Source organism: Chenopodium quinoa, unplaced genomic scaffold (genome assembly GCF_001683475.1).
Source record: "Chenopodium quinoa cultivar QQ74 unplaced genomic scaffold, ASM168347v1, whole genome shotgun sequence".
Lineage (NCBI taxonomy): Eukaryota > Viridiplantae > Streptophyta > Magnoliopsida > Caryophyllales > Amaranthaceae > Chenopodium > Chenopodium quinoa.
The window spans coordinates 9,092-27,299 of NW_018743394.1; the positions used below are offsets into that span (position 1 = coordinate 9,092).

The following is an 18,208-nucleotide window of genomic DNA, read 5'->3' on the forward strand; positions in this document are numbered from 1 at the left end:
TCTGTCAATGCTATGTCTTCTCAACCTTTACAAACTAACCTTTTTGTGAATTGTGTGGTATACAGGGTCACTTTGGATATCAATGTGCTCAGAATTCTCAAGATACCAATCAGATGGAGCAGGTGAATGTCTTTCCGCAAAGGCAACCAAATGACCCATATTCTAACATATTCAATCTAGGTTGGAGGAATCATCCCTACTTTTCATATAAAGAAACAATGTTAAAATTCCTCAACCTCAGCAGTAGTGGTCACAACCTTAGAACCCTTAACCTCAGCAATATGTTGCAAGGCCTCCACTCAATCAACAAGGAGCCTCTCATCATGATCCTCCAGGTTTTCAATAGACTACCTCAACAACCTACTCATGGAAATGCTAGCACTCAAGAGCCGACTATGTCTGAACTTATGAGAATGATGACATCCATGAAGCATAACACTAAAGATAGCATCAAGGAATTGAAAAATATGACAAAGCATTTGGAGAACAAACTTTCACAAGTCGCAGGCTCAATATCCAAAGGCAACTTGGCCACTTATCGGGACAACCTGTCTCTAACGAGACTGCTAACGCTATCACACTCGTAGTGATGTAGACCTAGAAATCCTGACCCGACATGATTGACCTGACCCAAATGACTCGACGCGTAACCCGAAAGTTAACCCGAAATCATTGACCCGAAAATGACCCGAACCTGAACTAACCCGACCAACCTGAACCCGACCCAAAATAGAGTTGACCCGGACATGACCCAAAGTGACCCAACCTAATTGATCTGACCCGAAATTGACCCGAAACCCAAACTTGACCCAACCCAAAATAACCCGAAACCCAAAGTGACCCGACCTGATTTAACCCAAATTGATTGACCCGAATTGACTCGACCCGTAGTGACCCGACCCGACCCGAATTAACCCGAATCCTAAGTGAATAGAGTTAAATAGTGAATTACTTAGTTTAGGGCTTCTTTATTTCCTACGTAATAGGTACTCATGTTTTTTTGTTTTTAACGATTTTACTTTATTTTTCCAACTATATTTTTAGAATTTATTTTGGTGACCCGACACAAACTTGACCCGAATTGACTCGATCCAAATTTGACCCAACCCGAAATTGACCCGAATATTGATATTAAAAATTGACCCGACCCGAACTTGACCCGAAGTGCTGACCCGATTTTGACCCAAAACCCAAATCAACCCTACTCGACGCGAACCCGACCCGAACATTTGTTGACCCGAACTTGACCCGACCTGAACCCGACCTGAATGACCTGTTTGCCAGGTCTATAGTGGTGTTAGCTATGAAGGGCCACAAATGCCTATTGATGATGCAAATCGTGAGAAGGAGAATAACAAGGTTGTACAGATGGCCTTTAATGATGTTCCCGCCTCGAAGGATGGGAAAGCAAAATCAAGTGATGCTGAGAAAAAGAAAAAGAAAGGTTCCGAGCCTCCATCCATCAAGCCAAAGCTGCCATTCCCACATCAAATGCAAAATACCAAGATAGATCAACAATTTGGTAAGTTCTTGAATTTGGTAAAGAACCTTGAAGTAACTGTTCCTTTTACTTATTTAGTATCTCAAGTTCCGATGTATGCAAAGTTTTTAAAGGAAATGATTGCTAAGAATAAAGACTTTAGTGGTGTAGAAACAGTTGCTCTAATTGCAGATTGTAGTGCTATATTGCAAAATAAATCCCCCACCTAAGCTTAAGGACCCTGGTAGTTTTTCCATCCCATGTCATGTAGGTGCATTATTCATTGATAAAGCTTTATGTGACTTAGGGGTTAGTTTGTATGTTATGCCTCTTTTTGTTTGTAACAGGTTGAATATGGGAGCTTTAAATGCACATAAATCACCTTGCAAATGGCGGATTATTCTATAAAATACCCTTTAGGTGTTCTGGAGGATGTCCCCGTTTGGGTTGGGAAATTTTTCATTCCTATTGACTTTGTAGTTCAAGATATGGAGGAGGATAGAAATATCCCAATCATTTTAGGCAGACCTTTCTTGTGTACTGCAAGTGCTGTTATTGATGTCAAGTCTGGGTCTCTTACTTTTTCTGTTGGTGATGATACAATGACTTTTAATCTAACCAATGCAATGAAGTCGCCCGTGCTTTAGAATACTTGTCGCAGGATTGATGTTCTTGATGAGATTATGAGAGATGATACATCTCGTGAGTTAGCTAATGATCCATTAGAAGGTGTTCTAACCTTGGAGGTTTCTGAATGAGAAGGAGATGCAGAGATTGACTCCTTGATTTGTAACTTGGATGCTGTTTTGGGTGTTTTTGTCCCTCGGGAGAGTTACGTCACGAAGTCTGATCCGGCTGAGTTGTACCTGCAAAACAACGGAGACTCCGGGAGGTTGGAGCTCCGCCTCCGACGGTCAAGTTAGTAACTTGAAAGGGAATAATTGTACGAAAATTTAGGTGTGGATCTGCCTGGATTAAAAGCTCAGGTATTTCTCTTATGTGAGAGAATGTAGGTGTAATAAATGATTGAATGTTTCCCCAAAATGGGGAAATATCTCCCTATTTATAGGGTCCTTGGAGAACGTGCCCCTATCTAGGTCACTTGACCTAAATTTCAGTGGGCTGCGCCGTAAAATGACACTTATAGAGATTTGGGCCCTTGAAGGCCGCCATTTCAGAGATGTATCTGAGGGCGCCAAGTGTCAAGAGGATATTAAGCCACATGGGCCATCCTGAGCTCGACACGTGGCCTCCTCTCATTGGTCCACGTGTCTAGGGTATTTTTACCCTATACATTTGCCCCTCACAGGTCGCACGTGCACATCACGTGGGGCCTGTGACACGTTTCCACCTCTCAAAGGTGAACAGTAACGGGTAAAAATTTGAATTTCAAACCAAAGTTTTTCCCCCCGCTTTCACCTTCTATAAATAGAAAGTTACCCCCCCTTTTTCTCTCACCTTACGTTCATTTGACTTTTTAGAGAGAGAAAGAGAGAGCTTTTTAGATAGAGATTATTCTCTGCCTCGTCTACATCACAACAAGTTCAAGCTTCCGTTTGCTAGCAGTTTAACACCCGGTTTACCGGCTGTAGCGGTTTTTAGATTTTTCAGAGTAAAAGCAAGGTAACCGCCTAAACCATTTTAGCTTCTCTCCCTTTCCACTTGTATACTATTTTTTCTCCGCCTGTATACCTAGTTTTTTTAGATAATATAAATGAGTTCTCAATCCACTCACTCGGCACTACCTAGGACACTAAGCCGGTCCCCCGGAACGGTTGAGTCTAGAATAGGGGGTGCCTTTGCTGGATTGTCGGAACCGATATGCTCATCTCCGAATTCCTCCCTATCTGTGTCTGTGCAGGACACAATGGCCAGAACGAAACAAATGGCCAGACGGTCTAGGAGCCGGCGCACTATGGAAGTGCCAGCCAATGAGGTTTTCCTAGACGAGGAACAGAGGGATTTGGAGGAGAGCAAGTCTGACGAAGAGGCTCCTCTACTTACGGAAGCTCCGGGGTACGAGAGGTAGGCAGCGAGGGAACCACCTCCTCTAATGAAGCCGACAATGCTGAGGCCGGCGCAGGGTCAAGGGCCGAATCTTCCGGCTTTGACCAAGACAATTTTGCGGCTGACTATCGGCAGCCGCCTAAGGTCGTTGACAACCCCAACCCTAAACGGACCCGGATGCTGCCGGGTAACATCGCCCTCCTTAAGAGCGGATTTAGGGCCTTCAAGGAAAAGCACCCCTTTCGAAGAGGCTTGTACATCATCGTTCCTCCGGCTGACGCTGTAATGGCCTGGGGCGATGATATTGACAATGCAGACCACTACTTCATCTGCTACGAGGCGGTTATCAAAGACGGCCTCCGGTTCCCCCTCCACCCCAGGATTAGGAAAATCCTTAAGGGGTACGATGTAGGAGTTTGGTAGCTCACCCCCAATTCGTGGGTGAACATTCTTAGTTACATCGCCGCCTGCGAGTTTCAAAATATAAACCCCAGCTTTTCCGCCTTTTCTCACATGCACTACTTGAGTAAGGCCCCAGGCGGCCATGGGGCATGGTATACTCTGACTACCTTGCCCCAATATTTGATGACTTTGGACAAAGTGTCCAAATGGTCCGGGTGGAAGGACAAGTTTTACTTGATTTCTTCCCCAACTTTAAGACACAACCGGACAATTCGCCGGTACAACACTGAGTCGGCTCTTCTAGGCCGGAAATGCCCTCTCCCGGTGCTATCTACTAAGGCCCGGGAACAAATAATAGAGCCGAGATTTTTTGAAACAACAACTGAGCCCATGGGGATGGGACTCACATCATAGTTCCCAAGAACTGGATGCCCCATCCGGACTTCTTCAAGGACGAGTGCTTCTTGTCCGCCTGCGGCTGAGTACCATGTTTCCCAGGGGTAGAATACTTCTCATCCGGTATGATTGTTATTTTATTTTTAATGCAAACTTGCTATAATTTTTTCTAACCATGAATTCTTGTTGTTGCAGCCGACGCCTTGAGAATGGTCGACCCGGCTAAGTCTGCGGCGGTACTGCGCAAAGAAGCGGCACTTGCCAAGACGGCAGCCGTCGAAGCCAAAGACTCCAAGAAAGGCTTGGTAAGACCGCCTGACTTTATGTGTTTGCATATATATATATATTATTTTTTTTATTATTATTAATTTTATTTTTAATTTGTCGGTTGGGTATACTTACCCTTGTTTATTTCTCAGGACTCCGTCAAGAAAATTCCACGATCTTTCTCCAAGCTGCTTAAAAGGCAAGGAGACGATCTGGAGAAAACTCCAGCTTCGAAGGCCGCCAAGAAGGACCCTCCTCCCCAGAAACAATCTTCTGCCCAATCTGGTCGTCCAACGACTGGGGCAAATTGCCTGCTGCGATGAGAATTCTGAGCGAAAGCTCAGAGTGCTCACAGAAGGAAGCGCCAGATGCCTCTACAGCATCAAAGGGTGGCGAGCCACTAATGTTGCAGCCGGTGCGACAACACCTGGGGAGGAGCAGAAGCCTTCGCCCCATCCGGATACCCAAGGTAAGGGACGGATGGAAATACCTTGGCCACTGATTTCATGAGAATTAAGACTAAGGTTGATCCCTCTGGGGGGGTCAGTCAGCAGCCGGCAACGGATGAATGCCAACTACGATGCCTCTTTCTCTCAGAGTACTACTTTTGATGCAGATCTGACTTCTAACGAGTCGGATCTTGCGGGCTTTGCGAAACGGATGGTGAGGACCCTCACCCGGTCAGAGAAGAACTCCATACCTGATCTGCAGGTAGTGGACTTGACCGAAAAATGGGCCAATTGGCTGAGGTAATGAATCCCACAACCTTGATATCTTTTATCTTTAATTCTTCTAAGTAATCATAATCCGGTTGCTCTTGTCTCCGGTGACGGTGAAAGTGGATGGCCTCCGGGGCCCCTTCAGGCGAAAACAAGAAGAGGTAAATGATGCCAAACGGAGGGCCCTTGAAAACCTCAAATCTGCTGAATATGCTAATGATATGTGTGATTTAAAGATTAAAGCATAGAGTTCAAATAGGAGGAGCTAATCCGGAGTTTGACGGCTGCAAACGATAAAGCTAACAGACGGGCTGATGACCTTGATAAGCAACTAAAGGATGCAAGTCAGACCTCAAGGCATTAGAAGATGCTGATAAGGAAAACACCCAACTCCGAACAGACGTTTCCTGCCTGGGGATGGAGCTTGTTAATCTGCGAAACAAGTAGTCGGACGAGCTTGCCCAAGAGCAAAGACGGCTGACGGAGGAGAATGAGCGCGACAACCTGGCCCGGCTGAAGATCACTGGAGCCTCCTTTACCCATAAATAGACTTTGAGGTCTATAAGCTGAGGTATGATTACGCCACTGAGGTGTATGACGCCAGCTACTGGGTGATGCTCCACCACCTCGCTTCCAAGATTGGGCTGCCAAGCAGGGATACGAAGTCTCTCATAACGAGGAGCCGGCGGCGGATGAGCATAATGACGGCCAAACAGCCAGACTCAGCCGGAGCAGCAGCAGCCACCTCAGCCTTAGGCGGGCCTCCCAAACTTCTGCGGCAATATGCCAACTATTTTCTCTACTGGCTTGTATGCCGTGTTTTGTTGTATCTTTACCAACCATGGGGTTGGGTTAACAATTTATTTTTTGTTTCTTTACCGGATGTAACTCCGGTTAACACAACTTCTGGCCTTTCAGCACTTTAAATATTTAATGAAGTATTCCGACTCAGTCGGTTGTTTATACTTGTTTGTGTTTGAGTTTTTCAATTTGAATTTTGCATTTGTTTGCAATTCTTTAATATTTTGCCTAATTTAAAAAGCATGCGGCAATTTGCAGTCCGGGTGCTCTTGCCCTAGGCGGCTGTATGGTTGGTTTTTATTTCAAGTTGATTGATTGGCTTGAAAACACTTGATACTAGGAGAAGTATGGAGTGTTTTTAGGCCGATCAATCACAATGGTGATTGCCCCAAACCAAGTGCACAGCCGGCCATTAGAGCGGGTGCTTTGAGGTTATATTCCGTCTAAGGTTAACACATAGCCATTACACAAAATCTTTTGCCCCAATAGGGAGAGTGAGTGCAACTTTGGAATAAATAACCTATGTGAGAACTTCGGCTGATGACCAACTGATGCTTAGGGCATCCGGTATTCGATAACTTAATCGTTTCTTAATAGATTATTCTGGTCAGACGGCTATGAGTTGACCATTTGGTCGTTCATTTTTCGCCATCTGCGTAGGTACGTAGAACCGACGAATAGTCCGCTCTCTGCGACGATTGCACCCGGAGGGGTGTCGACGGACGCCTTTGTCCATGTTGGGACAGGCAGTTTTATAAAATAAGCAACCATCCGGCCATATTGGCCTTTGGTCTTGTTTGAGACCGGTTGTATAGCCACTAAGCATTTTTGTGCTAGTTTTTAATCGAACTTAGTTGGTTGAACGAATAGTCCGTCTGAGTATTACCCAGGAGGACAAGCAATAGTTAATTTAAACCAAGTATCAAACGTAATTAATTCAACAAAGAGTCCGTCTGAGCTTTACCCAAGCGGACTAGCAATTATTAAATTACACTAAGTATCAAACTTAGTTATTTAAACAAAGAGTATGACTAAGTATTTACCCAAGCGTACAAGCAATTATAACATTCAACTAAACTAAGTATCAAACTTAGTTAGTTAAACACAGGGTCTGTCAGGGTATTGCCCAGGCGGACGAACAATAAAAATGGCAAAATAAATCTGCAAACAAAGCCTGAATTTTCATTAATTGACTTACTATTTACAAAAAATATACATTCTCAGAAGTAGTACTTTTTTAGATTATTTACATTCCAAGTTCTAGGCAGGCGGCGACCGTCTGGGATTTCTAGACGGTAGGTGCCATTCCTGACTTTTTAATAGATCCGGTAGGGGCCTTCCCAATTAGGGGTTAGCTTCCCAGCCTCATTGGCCCTACCGGTTGCCTCCATTTTTCGTAACACAAAGTCATCCACTTTTAGAGGGCGCTTGTGCACTTTCTTGTTGTAAGCTCTAGTCATTCTCAGACGGTATATCTCATGGCGCAAGCAGCGTTTCCCCTGCGTTTCGGGAGGGAGTCCAATGCAGCCGCATGGCTCCAAATTTGCCTCTTCATCATAGAGCATGAATCTGAGAGTCAGCTCTTAGTGCTCAATGGGAAAAACGGCTTCAGCACCGTATACCATAAGAAATGGGGTTTCTTTGGTTGCCCCTTTGGCATTAGTCTGGATGACCCATAAGACATGAATTAATTCTTCTGCCCATAAACCACCAGCTCTTTCAATTTTCTTTTTAATGCCGTCTAAGATGAGTTTGTTGAAGGCTTCAACCTGGTCGTTTGCTTGGGGTCGGCCGACTGATGCAAAACAATGTTAGATACCCTGATCTCCCAACCAAGTCTTGAGCTGGGGGGTCTCAAACTGAGGGCCATTATCAAACACCATAGACATAGGTACCACAAACCGGGTGATGATGTTCTTCCAAATGAAAGAGATGACATCCTTTGTCTTGATGTTCTTAACTGGCTCAGCTTCTACCCACATTGGTGAAATAATCCACAGCCACCAAAATGTAGCGCTTTCAGCCTGGAGCAGGCATATAAGGACCCAAGATATCCATGCCCCATTTAGCGAATGGGACTGAGCTGTGGATTGCCGTCATATCATTAGCCGGGCGGTGAATAAGTTGGCCAAACCTTTGGCATTTGTCACATCTTTTGACCAACTCTTTAGCGTCTGCTTCAAGAGTAGGCCAAAAGTAATGCCGCAGGCTCTGATGGCTAGGGACCTGCCGCCTATATAAGAGGTACAGTACCCAGCATGCAATTCTTCAAGAACTTCTTTCCCCTTTTCTGGGGTAACACACTTCAATAGAGGTTTAAGGAAACCCGCCTTGAAGAGCTCTCCGTTTCTCAACTCAAAGTTTGCTGCTCGCTTTTTCATGACGGCTGCCTCCTGTGGTGAATCAGGAAGTTTGCTGTCTGCTAAATATGCCCGGATGCCATCCATCCAGGTAGAGCTTCGGTCTAAAGATTCCAATGGGCTCTTCATGTATGCTTCTCTTTTCAAGAACTTCCAAAAGACCGACTGAGGCGTATCACAGCAGGCGGATGAAGCCAATTTGGACAACGCATCCGCCTGGTTGTTATCTGACCTAGGCACTTGATTAAGATGGAATTCCTCAAGTTCCCCAGCCTCTTCTTTGACTGCCTGAAAATATTTGATCATAGCCGGATGAGTTGCCTTATATTTTCCCACATACTAGCTGACGACCACTTTGAATCAGAATAGGCGTCAATTTTAGTTGCCCCTGCTGCCTTACACATGCGGATTTCGGCTAGCAAGGCTTCATACTCCGCCTCGTTATTTGAGGCTTGAAACTTAAACCGTAGTGCATATTCAAATCTGTCCCCTCAGGGGATTCATATATAATTCTGCACCGCAACCGTTCTTCGTTGAGCTTCCGTCTACATACACTTTCCAAACCTGGTAGATGTTATCCAGTTGCATCGGTCGTGTCATTTCAACAATGAAGTCGGCAAACGCCTGACCTTTCACTGCCTTTCCAGGTTCAAAAGTGATTTCAAGACTTTGCATTTCAATAGCCCATTTCAACATTCTGTCGGATGACTCAAAGTAGACATTGGCCGCTTGAGGGGCTGGTCGGTGTAGATTACCACAGGATGAGCCAGAAAATACGGTTTCAATTTCTTGAAAGCCATATACAGGGCAAGGCCAAATTTTTCTACCATGGGGTATCAGAGCTTAGCATTTTTTTAGAACATGGCTAATGAAATAGACCGGAAGCTTACACCGTCTCTCTCAGCAAGGAGAACGACATTGAGGGCATGATCTGAGACGGCTAGGTACATGTATAACACCTCTCTAGCAGCGGACTAACAAGCCTTGGCAAAGAGTGCAAGTGTTCTTTCAGCCGTTGAAAGGCCGCCTCAGCATTATCCCCCCATTTAAATCTGGTCTTCTTCCTGATTGCTTGGAAGAAGTAAAGGCATTTGTCACCTGACGGCTGAGGAACCTCCCCAAGGCTGCCAGGCAACCGGTTAGTCTCTGTGCTTCCTTGACAGTGCGGGGTGACTTCATGTCAATTACCGCTGTATCTTCTCAGGGTTAGCCTCTATCCCCCTTTGATCAATTAGGAATCCGGGAAACTTCCCAGACTCAACACCAAAGACGCATTTCTTAGGATTTAACATAACCTTATGCCGCCTGAGTGTGGTGAAGGTTTCTCGGAGATCAGCAAGGTGATCCGCCTGCTGCTTAGATTTGACTATCATGTCATCAATGTACGCCTCTACATTCCTCCCAATTTGATTAATAAAGACCGTATTAATCATCCGTTGGAACGTAGCCGGTGCATTTTTAAAGCCAAACGGCATCATAGGGTAACAGAATAACCCCTGATCAGTGACGAAGGCCGTCTTTTCTTGATCTTTCTTCCATAGGGGTATCTGATGGAAACCGGAATAGGCATCCATAAAACTCATTAAGGCATGCCCGGCTGTCGAATCGACCAGACTGTCGATCTTAGGAAGCGGATAACTGTCCTTGGGACATGCCTTGTTGAGATCTGTGTAGTCAACACACCATACGCCAGGTACCATTCGCTTCTTTAAAAGCACAACATTCTCCACCTAGTCGGGGAAATTACATGGCCGAATGAACCCAACATCCATCAGCTTTTTAACTTCGGCAGCTGCCGCCTGACTTCTTTCCTCGCCGTGATTTATTTTCTTTTGTCGGATGGGATTCTTTTAAGGATCCACGGCGAGTTTGTGGGCAGCAAGATCCGGGCTGACGCTTGGCATCTCTTCCACTTCAAAGGCAAAAATGTCTTTGAATTCTTTCAGCAGAAGGTGCATGTCTGCACCCAACTTAGCAAAAGCAACCGTCCCTACCTTCACGGTACGCTCCGGACGGCTGCCGTCCAAAGGTATATCAATATGTTCACCAGCCGGTTGGGAGACGGAGCTCATCTGACCGTTCACCGGTCAGTGATTGCTATTTTTTTCTCTTTCTTCACCTCCACCAGCAAGAGGTGCCTTTCTTTTCTTACCGGCTGTTGGTGGGGCTGGTACTTGGCCAGCATCCTTGACAATGTCAAGGTCTATTGGTTCCTGACCTTTTGGGGCCACAATATCTTTGACGGCTGAGAGATAGCACTCCCGGGCCGTCTTCTGATCCCCATTCAAGGAACCAACAGAGCCGTCATCCCTCTCATACTTGATGAGCATGAGGGAAGGGATGATTACAGCCTTGGCTTCGTTGAGGGTTGGCCGGCCCAAAAAAATGTTGTAGGCGGTCAGCTCCTCAACGACAAAGAACTTGACGACCAGGTGTCGCCCTTTTTCCTTTCTCACCCAACCGGATTGGTAAATGAACCCTTCCGACTAGGTAAACCATTCCACCCCCAAAGCCAATTAAGGGGTGGGTAACCGGATGCAAGCTGCTGTCATTGTATTTCAGCTTTTGCAGGCACCGGAGGCTGATGATGTCTGATGAGCTGCCGGTGTCAATAAGGATCCGTCCAACCAGCTGGTTGGCAACCTTACATTCAATGACGACCGGGTCATCATGCGGACGACGAACACTTCCCTGTCCTTCTCAGTGATCAGAACGTCTGGGAAGGAGGAGCTTGCAGACGCCTGTCCATCATCATCTTTTTCCATCTTTTGAAGATGACTTTTGGTGCTCCGGATGGTAGGGCCACCACATGAGAACCCTCCTGCTATTGTGTAGGCCGGCTCCTTTCGGTATCCGAGCTACTAGCAGGCTGGGGGGTAGTCTTAGAAGACTGACCCTTGTTCTTCTTCTTTGCCCCGGCTGGGGACTTAGAAATGTAGGACTTCAGCATCCCCTTGTCAGCCAGACGGTCCAACGCCCGTTGAATGCTGAAGCAGTCGTTGGTGTCATGGCCAACTTCCTCATGGTATTGGAAAAATTTATTTTTGTTCCTTGATTGAATGGAACTTTTCATTGGATTCGGCTTCTCTAGGGACAGCCGGTCCTTAATTTCCATGAGGATGGAGTTGCAGTCCTTGTTAAACTCGTACTTAGGGACGTACGGTTTAAATTCTTTCTTCTTGCTCTCTTCTTTCTTTTTGGCCGGCTGAGCAGGCCAGCTATCTTTCTGTTTGTCAGACTTTTTGGAGTCTGACTGATTACCAGGCGTGCAGAGGTCGGTTGCTTGAATATAGCTTTCCGCCTCCCTCAAGGCCGCCGGTAAAGTGAAAGCCCCTTTTCTGAATAGGTCGAACTTAAAAGTCGACCCATCTCTCAGACCTTTGAAAAAGTCTGTAAAAGCTACCTCATCAGACATTCCTTGAATCTGAATTCTAATCAGATTGAATCGCCTGATATAGGAGCGCAACCCTTCTCTCTCCCCCTGCTTAATGGTGCTCAAGTCCAAGCTTGTTTTTTTAGCAGGGATATTCATTGAGAAGTTGGAAGAAAACAGGAAGGCAAGCTTCCTAAAATTATCAATGGACCCGGCTGGCAAATTTCCAAACCATTGTTGGGCAATTCCCTTCAATGTAGCCGGGAAGCATCGACACCAAGTGAAATCATCCAACCCTTGTAAGTACATGAGGTTGGTTTATGCCATGAGGTGATCTTCCGGATTGGTGGTACCATCATAGGTACCAACCAATACATTCTTAACCTTGGCCGGCTGAGCCGCCTCGATTATCTCCTTTGTGAACGCAGAAGGTTGTTCACCCAGAGACGAAAATGCCAGTCCAATGGCTTGACATTGTGGTATGTCGCCTGACCTCCGAAGAGAGCCGACTACATATAGTAAGGTGGGTACTGACTGTAGACCTGAGAAGGTACATATGGTGCAGTCCCGATCATCTGAGGGCCAGAGTGGACGGTATTACCGCTGTCTGACTCTCATGCAAGGAAAGTGCATTCCCTGCAGAATTATTGTTAAAGATGTCTGCAAAATTTGACGTAGAAGCCGATTTAGACAACTGTTGATTTCTCTTCCGGTTGATAATCTCCCGGGCATCAAGAGTTGATTTTTTACTTCCCATCGGCAGCTGAGTTCGGCGGGTGTTGTTGGTATTCCTCTTAGGAAGAAGAATTTTTTACTAATTAATGGTCTCGGCTGCCTTCTCCTTTGGATGAGGAGTATGCTGCCATTCTCTGACTGACTTCCCCTTTTCCAGAGGAGTCTTCTTGGCCGACTGACCTCTACTTGGGCCAGCCCAGCTCTGGGTGATCAACTCTTTAATTTCACCCTTGAAACTTGTCATGAATCTCATGAGTTCATCTCGGGTGACAGGTGCTGATCCAGCCGCCGTATGGGTTTCCCCTTCCGGCTGCCCAAGAGGTCGATTTGCACCCGCCTGGGAGGCACCTGCTCCAGAGTGTCTCTGGGCCTGATGAGCTTGGTTCTGAGAGAGCCATCATCGGCTGTAAAGGTTTCGACCTGAGGATATTTATCCTCCTGGTCTGTAAAGACTTCTGGGTCATCGCCCAGACGGTTAGGGGCCGGTACAGACTCTTGAACCATCTTCGAGGTACTCTCCCCACAGACGGCGCCAAATTTTTTGGGTGTTTTTTTCCCTCGGGAGAGTTACGTCACGAAGTCTTATCCGGCTGAGTTGTACCTGCAAAACAACGGAGACTCCGGGAGGTTGGAGCTCCGCCTCTGACGGTCAAGTTAGTAACTTGAAAGGGAATAAAGAGTACGAAAATTTAGGTGGGGATCTGCTTGGATTTCAAGCTCAGGTATTTCTCTGATGTGAGAGAATGTAGGTGTAATAAATGATTGAATGTGTCCCCAAAATGGGGAAATATCTCCCTATTTATAGGGTCCTTGGAGAACGTGCCCTTATCTAGGTCACTTGGCCTAAATTTCATTGGGCTGCGCCGCAAAACAGCGCTTCTAGGGATTTAGGCCCTTGAAGGCCGCCATTTCAGAGATGTATCTGAGGGCGCCAAGTGTCAAGAGGATATTAAGCCACATAGGCCATTCCGAGTTCGACACGTGGCCTCCTCTCATTGGTCCACGTGTCTAGGGTATTTTTACCCTAAACAGATGCCCCTAACACTGAGGGTTTGAGGTAATGGAAACTATTTGTTCTACTTCTGAGTCACAAGTAAAAATGGTAGAGTTAAAACCTTTGCCTTCTCATCTTAAATACGAATTTCTTGATGATAATGAGGAATGCCCTATAATTGTTAGTGCTAAAACTCGATGATAGCCAAGTTTCTAAGCTTTGTATTATGCTTCGCATGCATAAAAAGGCAATCGGGTATAACATTGACAGTCTTACAGGGATAAGTCCTAATTTTTGTATGCATAAAATAAATTTGGAAGAGAATCATCGCCCTTGCATCCTACCACAACGTCAATTGAAAATCCTAATATGCAAGAGGTGGTGAAGAAAGAGGTAATGAAACTACTTGACGCGGGCATCATCTACCTCATCTCAGATTCTAAGTAGGTGAGCCTGGTACAAGTCGTTCCTAAGAAAGGGGGGACAACTGTTGTTAAAAATTATAAGAATGAACTAATTCCTACTCGTGTTGTCACAGGTTGGCGTATGTGTATCGATTATCGCAAGTTGAATACGACCACCTTGAAAGATCACTTCCCCTTAACTTTTATAGATCAAATGCTTGAAACATTAGCAAAACATAGGTTTTTCTGTTATTTAGATGGATATTCAGGTTTCTTTCAAATTCCCATTCATCCGAAATATCAGGAGAAGACAACGTTCACATGCCCCTATGGTACATTTGCTTATCGCAGAATGACATTTGGGTTGTGTAACGCCCCTGCGACATTTCAAAGGTGTATTATTGGCCATTTTCTCTGACTTCATTGAGAACATCATACAGGTATTTATGGATGATTTCATTGTTTATGGTTCTGACTTTGATATGTGCTTGCATACTCTTTCTAAGGTGCTTAAACGTTGTACATACGTCAATTTGGTCTTGAATTGGGAAAAGTGCCACATCATGGTAAATGAAGGAGTGGTACTTGCTCATCTTATTTTTTTTCATGGCATCCAAGTTGACAAAATAAAAATTGAGGTGATTGAGAAACATCCCCCGCCCGTGAATATCAAGGGAGTGATAAGTTTTCTTGGTCATAGAGGGTTTTATCGCCGATTTATAAAAGATTTTTTTTTAAATAGCAAAACCCTTCACTCAATTATTGCTTAACGATGACACATTTGAGTTTACTAATGCTTGTATGGAGTCTTTTAACATGATTAAGGAGGCATTGATAACTGCTCCAATAATACAACCTCCGGATTTGGATTTTCCATTCGAGATTATGTGTGATGCGAGTGACTATGCTGTGGGAGTCGTGCCTAGACAAAGAAAGAACAATGTTTTGCATGCCATTTACTATGCTATTAAAACCTAGGATGAGGCTTAGTTGAATTATGCCACCACAAAGAAAGAGCTCCCAGCTATTGTGTATGCTCTTAACAAGTTCCGAACTTACCTCATTGGTTCGAAAGTGATCGTCCACATTGACTATGCAGCTTTGAAGTATCTCCTAGCAAAGAAAGAGGCTAAACCAAGGCTAATTCGATTGAATTTTTTCCTCCAATAGTTTGATTTAGAGATTCGAGATAAAAAAGGGCTCAGAGAAAGTTGTTGCAGATCATCTCTCTCGATTAATATTTCAGTCTACCTCGGATAGCCCTATAAATGACTATTTCCTTATGATCATTTATTCTCTATTTCTTCTGTATCTCCATGGTATGCATACTATTCTAATTTTTGTGTAGCTGGTTCACATCCTCCGGATTTTCCGTACCAACAAAGCAAGAAGTTCTACCATGATGCTAAGCGATATTTTGTGACGACCCTTATTTGTATCGTAAGTGTGCTGATGGAATGTTCGGAGATGTGTAGCAGATTGGGATACTCATGGTATCCTTAACCATTTCCATAATCTACCCTCTATCAGACATCTTGGTTCTACTACAACTTCCTACCGAGTGCTTCAATGTGGTTTCTATTGGCCCTCATTATTCAAGGATGCCCGTGCCATTTGCAATGCTTGTGATGAGTGTCAAAGAACAAGAAATATATCAAGAGGCAAGAGATTCCGCTAAATGGGAATCTTGAGGTCAAGCCTTTTGATGTATGGGGCATTGATTTTATGGGACCATTTCCCTCTTCTTATGGAAATCGGTACATTTTGGTTGCCGTCGAATATGTCACCAAGTGGATCGAAGCTATTGCGTCGCCTACTAATGATTCGAAGACTGTTATGAAGCTATTTAAAAAGATCATCTTTCCGCGCTTCGGAGTCCAAAGAGTTGTTATTAGTGATGGTGGTTCTCATTTCCATCAACGAACTTTTAAGGCTCTTGTTAAGAAACATGGAGTTACTGACAAGGTTGGCTTGGCTTATCATCCTCAAACGAGCGGCCAAGTTGAGGTATCTAATCGACAAATTAAAAGAATCCTTGAAAAGGTTGTCAACAAGTCTTGGAAATATTGGTCATTGAAGTTGGATGATACATTGTGGGCATTGCGAACGGCTTACAAGACTCCGTTAGGGATAACTCCGTATCGGTTTCTGTATGGAAAAGCTTGTCATTTACCGGTCGAAATTTAATATCTTTAACAATGGGCCATCAAAAGATTAATTATCTAGAGAAGGCAGGTGAAGCGAGACTTCTTCAATTGAATGAGCTAGATGAGTTTCAGCTCGATGCGTATGAGAACCATAGGCTCTACAAAGAGCAAACGAAGAAGTTTCATGATAAGATGATCCAAAAACGAGAGTTCAAGGTTGGCGACAAGGTGTTGCTTTATAACTCAAGACTTCGGCTCTTCCCTGTAAAGCTTTGGTCTAGATGGTCCGGACCTTTCACCATTACTAAGGTTAAAGATCATGGAGCTATTAAAGTTGCTATTGAAAATGGTTCCAAATTTATGGTGAACGGATAACGTTTGAAACTCTACACCGTAGGTGATTTCATTGGTAGATTAGAGATGATTTATCTCTCCGACCCAAATAATGATGGTTGAAATAGAGGTAAGAAGTCAAGCTCATGACTTTAAAAAAGCAATTATCGGGAGGTAACCTGATTTCTTATTTCTTTTTATTTTTCTTATAGTTAATTTATATTTTTGCTTTTACTCACCAACATTATTAACAATTTTTGTTCCTTTCATTTTTTTAGTGAAGGTATTCCTTAAAAAAATTACTGCAATAGCAAAAACCGAAGCCCACTCTACGGCCCTGTGCCGCGCTTCCCAACCCCCTCCGCAACCATTGTCAGCTCGCAGGCCAGCCTGCGGCCACGGGTTTTTGCAAAGCAGGCCATTAAAACAAACAGAAAAAAAAGGACGTAAGTTTTTTTTTCTCCACCTCTCTCTTCTCTCTCTCCTCTCCCTTTGCCACCTTCACCACAACCGCACCCACCACCGTCGCCCTACCCTACCGACGACCACCACCCACCACCCTTTCTCTCTCCTATCACCATCTCTCACCATAACCTTTCTCTTCCTTTAAATTTCAATAACCCTAACTTTTCAAATTGAATTGGGATTTTGCAATTAAAGGTGAGTGACATGAAATTGAAAATTTTGGAGGTATCATTGGACTATTATAAGAGGTTTGACATATTTTTAATGCACAATTCTCATTGTAGAGGTATAAATTTCAAAATTTTCATCTCTTATTATTCTACAATTGTGTTTATTCTTGAGTTTTAACCTTTTTATTATCTATTTTCACAACTTGGTGTGGTAGTGTTGATTTTGTGTACTTTCTTTGTGTGGATTGATTGCGAATTATTTTGGGTGACACATATTTGGCTTTGAAATATTCTTGTTCATTAGTTTGTGATTCTTTGTTGATTAAACTTCTCATCACGTTCCCCATGAAGACAAGAACACAAACCTCTTAGGCACCCAAGCCACTCTATGACCCCAACACATACTCTAAAAAAATCACAAAAAAAAACCACCCACCAAAACCACAAAATGACCTACATAATCAAATCCAACCTCTAAAACCTCCACACCTAAAACACCATCTAGAGTCCAACCTCTTCCTCCATCACCATCAACTCCACTTTCTTGGTTAACCAAGTCTCAAAAACAATGTGCAAAGAAGCTTAAAGATCAAACCGTGGGACACACTCTTTACTTCTCTCTCAGACGCTAAAAACCTTGGGTTCGACTGGTTGTTTGATAGCATTGTAAGAACACATGGGTGGAGTGAGGTCCTTCGTATTGATAATGATATATGTCCATCACTTGTCATTGAATTTCTTGACTCACTTGATGTTAAATCAAGTAAGGGAGATGTGGTATTTTCTTTAGATGGAGATGAACGGATAATGTCGTGGGATGATGTGAATACGGCTTTTGGATGGCCGAATAAAGGTGTCATGGGTCCAAAAGAGTATATGATATTCAAGGGAAATCCAAGCTACTCTATCTTTAACTCGAGCACTTTTTGGAAACAAATAACAGGTCCAACAAATTGGGAGTCCGGTGTTAGCAAATCTAGTTCTATTGGTTGTCCAGCTCTTCGCATGCTACATCGATTTATCCTTCAGTTATTTTGACCTAAGAGTGAGGCCGTCCAGGTAACTACATTGGACTTAAAACTTCTATGGTGGCTCACTAGATCTCATGGAAATGCAAGCCTCAATCTCGCCAAATTCCTCATTGAAGCATTTTTA

At 44.2% G+C, this 18,208-nt stretch overlaps 1 protein-coding gene across 1 annotated transcript; it reads left to right on the forward strand.

Moving 5' to 3' along the window:
- Nucleotides 1-16,136: 16,136 nt before the first annotated feature.
- Nucleotides 16,137-16,460, forward strand: LOC110738820. Its single transcript, XM_021919253.1, has one exon. It carries the CDS (start codon nucleotides 16,137-16,139, stop codon nucleotides 16,458-16,460), a length of 324 nt encoding a protein of 107 aa, XP_021774945.1.
- The last annotated feature ends 1,748 nt before the right edge of the window (nucleotides 16,461-18,208 follow it).

What these genes read in the sequence shown, in the direction of transcription:
- LOC110738820 (XM_021919253.1), top strand. Translation starts at nt 16,137, where the DNA reads ATGGGCCATCAAAAGATTAATTATCTAGAGAAGGCAGGTGAAGCGAGA.